A 12,833-nucleotide genomic window follows, 5' to 3' on the forward strand; every position below is an offset into this window, starting at 1 on the left:
ATGCTCACCCACGCACTGACCATGAAACTCAACATGCTCTGCAAGACATGCAGCAGTTTCCTTGGCCAGCAAAATATGTGGACTTGTTGGCAATTGAGCACATGTGGGATTCAATGGGACGAGAAGTAACTTGGTGACTCATCAGCCATCAAGTCTTACAGGTTGAGTGGGCATGTCGTAATGTATCCCAGGACAGTATTCGAAATCTGTACGATCGACTGGATGACAGAGTCAGCACCTGCAGTGGTGCCCATGGAAGCTGCACCACATGCGAGTATGTGTGTTGCAGCATGCGCTGATACTTGGTTCCTCAGAACTGCAAGTGCTATTGATCTATAAATGTAATCATTCATCTATTCGATATGCACTGTTACAACACTAAATCTTGAGTGAACTGGAAACATCTAAAAGTGTGTACTAATTTTTTTCTGGCCATGTAGTTATTGTCATTATCATGTACCCTTAAATAGTTCAACAAATCAAGAGTGTAACAGTACTTATGAATGTGATTCTAAGGCGCTACCAATTCTAATGAATACTACAGTTGGACATATTACATTTTGATAAAAATAAGTCAGTAGATTTGTCTTTCTGCAAAAACCTGTGTTTTTATTTCGTAACAGTGAACGTCCATACCTGTTGTTGTTCGATATAACTCCAGGGATCATGACTGTCTAGATCATTGAAGCATCTGCGGATCGTATCTTTTTGATCATTGGAGAACTTTGGTGCACACCCACATATGCAGTGGAAATCTTTAATCTGGACATTTGGACTTACAGAAGTCTCTTTATAACCTATGTAGGCATTACCTAACATACTGAATTACCAAACAGTAAGTAACGAGTCCTGAAACACATTTAAATATAAACTGACTGAAAAAAATAGCAACACCAACAAATGACTAACATAGACTAATGAAATTTCGGAGTGCATTTGTCTGTCTAACATATTTAAGTGATCAACATTACAAGAGCACAGGTTAATGTCAGCACAAGATAAGCCACTGCAAATGTTAAATGTTAGAACATAAATTATCAGTGTAAGTGCTAGATTGTCAGATGCAGGCATGCAGATGTGTATGCATCGTGTTCTATAGGTGCCGGATGTCAGTTTGGGGGATGCAGACCCATGCCTGTTGCACATGGTAGGGCAATACAGGGATGGTTAATGTTGGCTATAGATGATGCTGAAATTGTCATCAGATGATGTCCCACATGTGCTCAATCGGAGACAGACCTGGTGACTGAGCAGACCAAGGCAACATGTCGACACATTGTAGAGAATAATGGGGTTGCAACAGTGGTATGTGGACATGAGCTATCCTGTTGGAAAACACTCCCTGGAATGATATTCACAAATTACCTTACAAAAGGTAGAATCACCAGATTGAAGTACAAATTTGCAATCATTGTTCGTGGGATAACCAAGAAGTGCTCCTGCTGTCATACAAAACAGTGCCCCAGACGGTAACTCCAGGTGTAGTTCCAGCGTGCTTAACACACGGACAGGGTGGTTGCAAGCCCTCAGCTGACTTCCTCCAAACCAACACATTGCCATCAATGGCACTGAGACAGAACTAGCTTTCATCAGAAAACACATAAGACCTCCATACTGCCCACCTGTAGGCTCTCACTTGACACCACTGAAGTCACAAATGGTGGTGGTTTGGGGTCAGTGGAATTAATGCTACAGGGCACCTGGCTCAGAGCTTACCTTGAAGCAACCAATTTGTAACAGTTTATTATGTCACTGTGATCCCAACTGCTGCTCAAATTGCTGCTGCAGATGCTGTACAATAAGCCAAAGCCTTACACTGAACACAACAGTCTTCTCTCTCAGTAGTGCCACGTGGCCATCTAGAGCCTGGTCTTCTTGCGACAGTACAGTTCCATGACCACTGCTGCCAGCAATGCTGTACAGAAGCTACCAAGTCTTCCTGCAGTATTGCAAAAGGAGTATCCAGCTCCTCGTAGCCCTGTTACATGACTGCTCAACCTCAGTAACATATTGATAATGGCATTTTTGTCACCGTAAAGGCATTCTTGACCAGCATCAACTCACCACGTCCTATCTCAAATGCAACTAATACTCATGACTGTTACAGTGTGTTTTAAAGCAAACTTTATTTGCATCAACATATTGGCACCTCTAGCACCACTCTTATGTGGCTAGTATGAAATTTGAATAGGTGTCATCTTTCAAATGTAGCAGCACACCTTCCAACTATTGTTTATGTTGCAAAACTTCTTCTTGGCATCAAATTTTTTTTCTGTCCATGTATTTCTATAAGTTATAATTTTTGGTCCAAAATATATAGTTTTCTTTGTTTCCGGTTTCAACTCCTTGCAAACGGGCCACTTCCATTGGACAAGATTTCTGTGTTTTGTGTGACCGTGAATGGGATTCGTTGTAGAAGTCTCATTTTATGTGGAAATGATGTACAAGGTTAATTGCTGTCTATTCTAGTATTTTATTTGCCCCCCAGTCATGTTACCAGTATCTAAATTACTTTGTGGTGATTCTGAGTCCTCATTAGGACACTATTCTGAGCCACTACCTTCAAATAGACCCTCATTCAAGGAGTTGACTCTCATATCAGTACTGCTCCCCACCATTTTTCAATTGACAGTGAATAAACAGCTGGGAACATGCAGCTTGGCTTGCACACTGGCAGTAGCACTGCCAAACATCGTGACACTGCAGCTACTTAACAACTTGTAATCTGAAAAGGAGACTTAACAATTTCTATGTCCGAAACTAACGTCTGTTGAACATTAAGTTCACAGTTTGATGGACTTACAGCTTTCTGATCTGCAAATCGTTCAGCACCATTAGGGGACGGGTCATAAGGGTATATATATGCATATTGTGATATAAATTGGTTTTCTAAAAAAGCTTTACTTTACAGCTTCTGCTTCTGAGTGCTTCAGTTATTGACTGTATGTACCTGGAAGGAAGTGGCCATTGAATAACCGTCTTAGTAGGAAGACCAGTATTAATTCGGAAATTTTTTAAACCTGTTATTGTTTAGACCTTTTGTGATAATAATAGTATGTTACCATTGTACCACCAATCTTACAGTGAAATATGTAGCATCAACAACAGCATTTTTATTTGCTTTCATAGATAAGAAGAAAATACCAAAGCTAAGATTTTCTTTTTGTTTCTTATGAGAATAAAATAAGGCAATGGCCTTGCCGCAGTGGATACACCGGTTCCCGTGAGAGCACAGAAGTTAAATGCTGTCGGGCGTGGTCGGCACTTGGGTGGGTGACCATCCAGGTCGCCATGCGCTGTTGCCATTTTTCGGGGTGCACTCAGCCTCGTGATACCAATTGAGGAGCTGCTTGACCGAATAGTAGCGGCTTCGGTCAAGAATACCATCATAATGACCGGGAGAGCGGTGTGCTTACCCCATGCCCCTCCTATCTGCATCTACCTCTGAGGATAACGCGGTGGTGGTGGTGGTGGTGGTGGTGGTGGTGGTGGTGGTCGTGGTCGGATGGTCCCGGTAGGCCACTCGTGGTCTGAAGACGGAGTGCTCATATATATATATAAACAAAGATGATGTAACTTACCAAATGAAAGCGTTGGTATGTTGATAGACACACAAATAAACACAAACACACACACAAAATTCAAGCTTTCGCAACCCACGGTTGCTTCATCAGGAAAGAGGGAAGGAGAGGGAAAGACGAAAGGATGTGGGTTTTAAGGGAGACGGTAAGGAGTCATTCCAATCCCAGGAGCGGAAAGACTTACCTTAGGGGAAAAAAAGGACAGGTATACACTCACGCGCGCACACACACACACATATCCATCTGCACGTATACAGACACAAGCAGACATTTGTGTATGTGCGGATGGATGTGTGTGTGTGTGTGTGTGTGTGTGTGTGTGTGTGTGTGTGTGTGTGTGTGTGTATGCGCGAGTGTATACCTGTCCTTTTTTTCCCCTAAGGTAAGTCTTTCCGCTCCCGGGATTGGAATGACTCCTTACCGTCTCCCTTAAAACCCACATCCTTTCGTCTTTCCCTCTCCTTCCCTCTTTCCTGATGAAGCAACCGTGGGTTGCGAAAGCTTGAATTTTGTGTGTGTATGTTTGTGTTTATTTGTGCGTCCATCAACATACCAACGCTTTCGTTTGGTAAGTTACATTATCTTTGTTTTTTGATATATTTTTCCCACGTGGAATGTTTCCCTCATTGAATATCCTTCCACACACTTACGTAAATAGTTCTCATTTAAATAATTGCGATATGTAGCGGTTCTCATGTCACCTATTTTTCAGCTGTTGCTTATTTATCTCTGCATGTTATCTCAAATGATTTGTGTATAGATTCTGATCGTAAATTAGTATTCTCATTTTATAAATTAGTATTTTAATATTCTCATTAGATTTCACAGATAATCACTTTTTCTTGGTTGTGTTCATTCTTTGCCAATTCATGTGGCTATATTAACAGAATAAATTACAAACAGAAACTCCAAGTTGGAATATCAACAAGATACATTCCCAGAGTGATGGACAGAATTGGCTGTATATTGTGCAAATACGGCATAAAGACGATTTTCAAACTGACAAGGAAGATGAAAGAGTGTCTTAGATCGGCAGAGGAGAAAAGGGGTCCACTTGTAATGTCGGGAATATACCATATACCATGCACATGCGGAAAAGTTTATGTCAGAATGACTGGACGATCAGTCAACACCAGGATCAAAGAACATTAGCGACATTGCAGGTTGGGGCAGGTGGAGAAATCGGCTGTGACAGAGCACGCACTAAGTGAGACCGACTACATAATAAAATTTGCCAACATGGAAGTTCTGGCTGTAGAGAAGCACTGTCACACGCGCTTGCTCAGAGAGGCTGTATAAATACAAAAACACGCGAACAGTTTGAACAAGAAAGAGAAAAGCCTTAAGGTAAACGGATCCTGGCTTCCCGTACTGCAGTAAACGATCATCGCAGGTAGTAAGAGGAGAACCGCACCAGAAATGACCGAGGATAAGCTCTCGGACGTTGGCGCGCCAGGTGCATATCGTCTGCAGGTGCATATCGTTTCAGTAAAATCATTAGATGAACGTCGGTCGAAGAACCCGAGACAGAAGCCAATAGGCAGTTTGTCAACAAGTGGCCACGAAAGCCTTAACAATTTTGTAAGATAGGGAAAAGATGGATTGCTACTCACTGTAAAGATAACATTTTGAGTTACAGACAGGAACAACAACAACAACAACAACAACAAAACACTTACACAATACCTTTTGGCCAAAGTATTCTTCAGGAAAGGAAGAACGAAAGCAGCATCTGCAGGTGGTGGAGAAGGAGAAGGAATAGGAGGGTACAGATTGGGGGGGAGAGAACAGTGCTGTGCAATGGTGTGTGGACGGATTAGAGTGCCAACAGGCACAGCGTTGGGAGTCTGTGGGGCAGGGAAGGGGGGGAGAAATAAGGAGCGAAAAAGGGAAGGAACAGAGAAGGGGAAAGGAGAATGGGTGCATTGGCAGAGGGCAGCACACACAGGCTGAGGGTATGATAATAGAGAGATGGTGATAGGACAGAGGGGGTGGAAACTGTTGGACGAGGATGGGGGGGACAGTAGATTACCATAGGTTGAGGCCGGGATAATTTCGGGAGTGAAGAATGTGGTTTAAGGATAACTCCCATCTGCACAGTTCATAAAAGCTAGTGGTAGAAGGGAGAATATAGATAGCTCAGGTAGTGAAGGAGCTGTTGGAATAGAGCATGCTGTGTTCTGTTATGCCACGGGGTGGTCTACTTTGCTCCTAGTGACAATATGGCAGTGGACATTCGTCCTGGTGGACAGCTGGTTGGTAGCCAAACCAATATAATAGCTATGCAGTGATTGCTGCAGAGCTGGTGTATGACGTAGCTGCTTCCACAGGTGGCATAGCCTCTGATGGGGTAGGATAAGCTGGTGACAACAGGACTGGAGTAGGAGGTGATGGGTGGGTGGACTGGGAAGGTCTTTCACTTGGGTCTTGCACAGGAATACGATCTTTGAATTGGGAGTGGCATAGTGATTGATTTGGATATTGTGGAAGTTGGGTGGGTGGCCAAACACCACATTAGGTGGTGTGGGAAGGATTCTGGGTAAGGTGTCCATAATTTCAGGGCGAGATGATAGGTAATCAAAGCCTTGATAAAGGATATAGTTCAGTTGTTCCAGTCTTGGGTCCTATATGTTGACAAAGGGGCACTCCTTTGTAGCTATGTCTTGGGGGTGGTAGAAGGATTGTGGGTGTGTGGAGGAAATAGTACGGGAGATCTGTTTGTGGACTAGATCTGGGTAATAATGCCTGTCTGTGGAGGCCTTAGTGAGACCATCAGCATACTGGGGGAATTTTTGTCAGTGAAGAAATGCCGTCCCTTCCTTAGAACACCAATCTTTCAGCATAAGAAAGGATATCCATACACAGCCTCAAAACAAATCCTGCCCTAATCATCATATCTGCAAGAAAATGTTCTGTGCCCCCACTAAAAGGATTTTGGGCCTCATTGACTAGCATCGACAACCTGTTGCCTCCCAACGTCAACGTCCTTCAGACTCCAGACACACTACCTCATTTGTCATACACCTTCTGTTCACAACTACTTCAGGATGGTATTCAGACAAATCTGCAGATCAGCACAGGCACCCGCATGGCACCCTCCTATGTCAACCTGTTTACAGACCATCTAGAGAAGACCTTCCTGGCTTCCCAAAATGCTAAACCCATAATCTGGTCCATGTTCATTGATGTTATATCTTCATGGTCTAGATGCAGGGCCAAGGCACCCTATGCCCATTCCTTCACAACCTCAACACTTCTCCCATTCGCTTCACCTGGTCCTCTTCAACCCAACATGCCACTTTCCTGGACGTTAATCTGTTCCTCTGTGATGGTTCCATCCACACCACTGCCCACATTAAAACTATGAACCACCAACAGTTCCTGTATTTTGAAATCTGGCATCCCTTCCACATCAAAAAGTTCCTCCCACACAGTCTGGCCACCCTGGGACAGGGTATCTGCATTGACGAAAACTGCCATGCCCAGTATGCTGAGGGTCTCACCAAGGTCTTCACGGACAGGCATAATTCCCCAGACCGAATCAACGAACAAATCTCCCATGCCATTTCTCCACACACCCCCAATCTTCTTACCACCCCACAAAAACCAGCTACAAAGGAGTGCCACTTCATCACCCAATACCACCACAGACTGGAACAACTGAACCACATCCTCCGTCAGGGATTTTAATGATCTATTATCTTGCCCTGAACTGAGTGACATCCTACTCAAGATCCTTCCCACTCACCCTAAAGTGGTCTTCCATCACCCCACCCACCCTCCACAACATCACAGTCCATCCCTATGCTGCTCCCAGTCCCAATCCCTTGCCACAGTGATCATATCCCTTTGCAGGACCCGAGTGCAAGACCTTCCCAATCCAAACACCCAGCACTCCCTATTTCAGACTTATTCTTTATCCTACTCCATCAGAGGTCTGGTCACCTGTGAAAGCTCTCACGTCATATGCCAGCTCTCCTGCAATCATTGCACATCGGTATGGTGAGTCAAAGTACAATATGTTATTACAATGGGTCTAAAACTGTCTGTTGTCTTCTATCCGAAGACTCTCCATGCTAGTCTATCCTCAGGTAACCTTTTCATCTGTGCATGACTACTGCAGCCTACATCTGGTTGAACTTAGTGTATTAGAGCTTTGGTCTCCTACTATAGAAATAACAAGCCTCAAAGTTTTTATTCTTCCACCAGATCTATAATTCTCATTCCAAATTTCCCTTTGGTTTCCTTTACTGCTTGCACAGTGTACAAATAGAATAACATCAGCGGTAGGCTACAACCTTTTCTCTCACTCATTTAAACTACTGCTTCCATTTCAGTTGTCGTAGCTGCAGCCTGGTTTCTGTAGATAACTATTCACTCCCTGTATTTTATTCTTATACATTCAAAATTTCAAAGAGTGTAGTCCAGTCAATAAGGCCAAAAGATTTCTTCAAATTTGCAAATGCTACAAACATAGTTTTGCCTTTCTTCAGATTGTCTTCCAAGATAAAACAAAGAGACAGTATTGCAAAATCAAATGCTGGAAAATCCAGGATGGAATGATGACAATATTATGAACAGGATAGATGCTACTTCCCATGTAGCGGAGACACTGAGTTGCAGTTAGCACAACAAAAAGACTGTCAAACAAAGCTTTCAGCCAAGCAGGACTTCATCAGAGCAGACAATATACACACAAAGACACATAGACACTCGCTCACTCACACACACGATCACAGACTCTGGCTGCCAGGGCCAGACTCCGAGCAGCAATACATGATGGGAGAAGCATACTAGGTGGTGGGGATAAGGAGGAGGCTGGGGTGGAGATAAGCAACCAGTCACTAGGTGGGCTCTTAATACATCTTGAGCAACATTTCTGTAACAATTGAAGTGACACCTGATTCAGTCATAAATAATTCTTGGCTATCTTTTGTAACAAATTTATTATGAGGAGAGATGCTTTTAATATGCTCAGTGTTAGATTCATATACTGGTGGTAGTGGCATACTATCCCCTTCACAAAAACAGGCTGTTGTTTTGTAATTGACAGTATCATCACAGATGTCATTGAGATTGTAGGGATTATAATTGAACTTATTAGTGAACTTTAATGACATAGTTACTGTTTATAAAATGTAAAATATGTTACTAGGTTTTCAGGTTAGAAGTCGCTGTCTTTGCTAATGTTTTGTGGTTTTTTTCTCTCTCTCTAGTGTAGAACCATTACTATGTACAGCATCACAAATGTACAACAAACATTGATTCTCTAAGCCATCTGGTATCCTCTAGAACCATATTTTTGTAATATTTATCTTCCTTTGATATACAGAACATTGATTTTCTTTTGGCTGGAGGACTTGTAAATAGCACAGATTGTTGTTAGCTTGGTAAATAAGCCAAGTTAATTAGTTCATTGTGTAAAACTGTAATATTAAAGTATTGACAAGGGATGTATGTAACTCTGTGTGTGGGAAATATGAATCACTGTAAGGGACAAAATTTCAGGAGGCTGAGAGGTTGGAGCCTGTAGAAGACCCAGCAGGATACACATACATAGACTACAGCGAAAAGCGTTCACTTCCAATTTCTGTACCAGATTACCATTATGTGGAGAAAGGAGGTGATAGATATGTCGTAAGTATGACTGCTATAACTGTTTTCAAACTACTGATACATTGCAAAAGATTTATTGCATGTTTTGCACTTTTACAGGTGTACAACATATATATGGCAGGCAGGCATCTGTGTTCACGCAGATACCGTGAATTTGCTAATTTAAACCTTAACCTAAAGAAGGAATTTATAGGTTTCAGCTTTCCTAAGCTTCCCGGCAAATGGCCATTCACGTAAGTAGCTTTATTTCTTAATGGGATAAGGCAAGTAACATTAGATCCTCTTCATATCTATGATGAACATAAAGAATGTATCAGTAGTTGAAAATGATGTAGAGATATTCCAGTTTAGACATTATCTGTGGAAGAAAGAAAAATAAGGGATTAATGTTGTGGTGCAGATAAGGTCATTGAGACTGAACATAAGTGTTCAGTTTAGGGAAGGATATGAAAGGTAATTGTCTGTATCTTTTTCCCTGTGAATGAGTGTCCAGGTTCTTAATTACTTTGCCACTTTGGTCAGTATTATCTGTGGAACCAATGAATATGGATTTTAGTGTAACTTTATCTCATGTTTCCAATGACAGGTAAGGTTTATGATAGTGGGACACATAAGAAAGCAAACTTGTTGCAACTGCTACTTCACACTGTTTGATGAAGTCGCCTGCAGTTTCATTATGCCTCATTTTTTATTGTATTGTATTTGGTGGTGGTTTATGGCCAGAATGATGTGGGCATTTTAAGGGACTGATTGCATCACATGGCACAGATTTTATTCTATTAAGAGCCACTATCTTGCAAGATTAAAGTTTTCAATTTCACTTTGATGTTTCTGTTGGGATTACCACAGGTAACTGATAAGTGATCGTGCCCACAAGCTAATTGTAGCAATGTTTGCTTTTCATATATTCACTATCGAAGGAAAAACTACATGTAATGCTTAATTCTGCACATGTATTGTACTTATTTTATATACAAAATAAGTTATATTATGTGGTACACTGAAAAAAAAATCATTATAATTTACAACCTGAGTAACAAAACTTTGTATATGATTCCATTTGTAGGTTAAGTGAACAACAACTGGATGCTAGGAGGAGAGGACTGGAACAGTATTTGGAAAAAGTATGTGCTGTCAGAGTCATAGCAGAGAGTGATATTATGCAGGAGTTCCTAACAGATGCTGATGATGAGCAGGTGAGCCCAGAATTAATATGAAAATGCGGTATTATCCTTTTTAAGAGCTAAAGAAATGAATACAAACACTGTTCATCTATTTATCTTTGTTGTAAATCAGCTTAGGTACACAGTATTGCCATCAGATAGATTACTAGTAAGGTGAGTAAACTTAAGTGGACCATCAACTAATTGTGCCATCAACTTTTTTGACAACCTAAGAACAACTGAAGAATTTATAGATTTGCCAACATATCAACAGAGACAGAGGTAGCTTGAACATGCCCAAGGGGGTAAAATTGGCTAACTTTGTGAAAGCATAAAATAAAGTTTTTATTTAAAAAATAAAAACAGCCTATGCACTGCTTCTCTGCAGCTGTGCTGAATTGATGACTAGCTGCTTCAGTTGTTAAAAAGTTCTTTATTTTACTCCATGTCTTGTTTCAGCTTTTATATTGAGGGTGGTTTCTAGTGGAGTCTGAAAATTGTCCTGTGATGGGGAAAAAAGAAAAGGTTTATTGACTTTTGATTGTCGCAACACATTTTTCATATTTTTTGGGCTTTGTTTCATTGCAGTATTATTTTCAGGTTCCAGTAGAAAATGGTTTCAGTATGGAAGCTAAAACAACTCCTGAAGTAAAATGAAGAACTTTTTAGTTGCTGGAGTGGTTATTCAGCAATACTAACAGATTTTCAAGAATTAGATGCTCATATTAACTAATGAAGTTAACTCAATTGTCAGCTTGATGTCTTATTTGCAAGTGAAAGATTCTCTGGACATTTGCTAGTTAAGAGACAAATTTGAAGTGAACAATTTGATTGTGTGTAGGTAATAACAGTACTTTGGTGTTTCATCCATTAACTGAAAGTTACTTTCATTCAGATATCTGTGAATGACAGTATCTAACAAACAAAATTAATCTGTAAGTTGTGTTTTTGGTCTTTGAAGTTTAGAGTGGTGTTAAGCTCAGTCTTCTTTCAAATCAAGCTTGTGTGTATTGGAATTTGTGGTATGTATCTTTGGTGATCGTAGTGTATTAGAAATTTCATTTGTATAGGTTATGGAAGAAGTCATAAATATCGCCACATGAATTTCCACTCTGCAGCAGAGTGCAGACTCATTTGAAACTTTCTGACAAATTAAAAATGTGTGCTAAGCCAGGACCTGAATCTGGGGAAGTTCTCTGTTTACTGAGCTACCCTAGCACAACTCAAGACCCACCATCACAGCCCTACTTCTGCAATACCTCTCTCCATAACTAAAGTCTATCGATTTATGTGATAGGTGTTGAGTTTCTAGTTCCAATATCTGTGGATGCAGTCACTGGTGCCCTCCACATGGGTAACTTCCCATATCTTACACATTGAAATTAAAGGAGAAGACTTTGAAAAGCTTGACTGACTTTGGATGAATTCCCTTAGGTGAGAAACTGTTTAAAACCAAGTATTTTATGATAACATGGTATTTAAAGTCAGCCATTTCAATGAACCATTTACAACGTGACTGCTTAAAAAGTGCTATGAAAAACTACACTGCAAATCAGACAATGTTAACAGTTGATTTGTGTCATTGTACAACATTGGGAACATAAAGGTGGGGTGGGTGGGGGTGGGGGGACAGATCATTGATGTCAACAACTATACACGAGACTGAGAATTTTGTACCTTTCCCCCATATTACAATAGTCATCCATTATCGTAAAAAATAATGTTACAATATTTATCACCAGAGCAAATGAGAATGATCCATGCTGTCATTTATGATGTAACATATCTTGTACTGTAACTAGAAAGTTTATTGATATAAGAAACCAAGAAAAACCAATTAAATTAAGGAGATTTGTGGCAAGACAAAGACCTGGTGATTAAACTAGTGGGATGAAACACATTGCAAAAATATTTGGAACAAAAAGGATGTGTATAATTATAAAGTACTGAAACACCACCACCACCAACAACAACAACGACAACAATGAAAGCATGATTCATTAACTTCAAAATTTTGACAAAAAGTGGTAATCAACTCTACAGTTCAGGGCTGGCGACATAGTTCCTTCCTTAGACATTGTAGAATGTAAAGTCAAAAGTAATAGAGTAAGTAGTGTGATGAATTTTAAGTATGTTGATGATCATGTAAATAACTAGTCACAGGAGAATCTACTGTGGCTCAGAACAGGGTAATACAGAGTACCTTCAGGTTGTAACATGTCATCAATGCAGGTTTGAGGTGAGGGAGGGGTAAGTGGGCTGTATAGCTGCATGGACATGGACATGGACATGGACTTGGAGTCAGAGGTAAAGAGATGATACAGTCTCCACAGTAGGCAGAACGTGAGGGGAGAAATCCTCTTCCTGGGATACTTGAATCTGAGGCTTCAGCAGACACACAACACTGCTTGGTTCTCCTAAATGATTGACACAGGATTACATCAGTTTCTGTCTGCTGTTACAGCGCATGCAC

The 12,833-nt window shown here is 40.9% G+C and overlaps 1 protein-coding gene across 1 annotated transcript in view; it reads left to right on the forward strand.

Moving 5' to 3' along the window:
• Positions 1-12,833, forward strand: part of LOC124622657 (sorting nexin-27) — a 295,473-nt gene that overhangs the window by 263,500 nt on the left and 19,140 nt on the right. Inside the window, exons 3-5 of the mRNA XM_047148449.1 lie at positions 9,090-9,218; positions 9,297-9,430; positions 10,264-10,393. Of these exons, the coding sequence (XP_047004405.1) occupies positions 9,090-9,218; positions 9,297-9,430; positions 10,264-10,393 (393 nt within the window). The remainder of the gene's footprint in view (positions 1-9,089; positions 9,219-9,296; positions 9,431-10,263; positions 10,394-12,833) is intronic.

This window comes from Schistocerca americana, chromosome 7, assembly GCF_021461395.2.
Source record: "Schistocerca americana isolate TAMUIC-IGC-003095 chromosome 7, iqSchAmer2.1, whole genome shotgun sequence".
Taxonomy (NCBI): domain Eukaryota; kingdom Metazoa; phylum Arthropoda; class Insecta; order Orthoptera; family Acrididae; genus Schistocerca; species Schistocerca americana.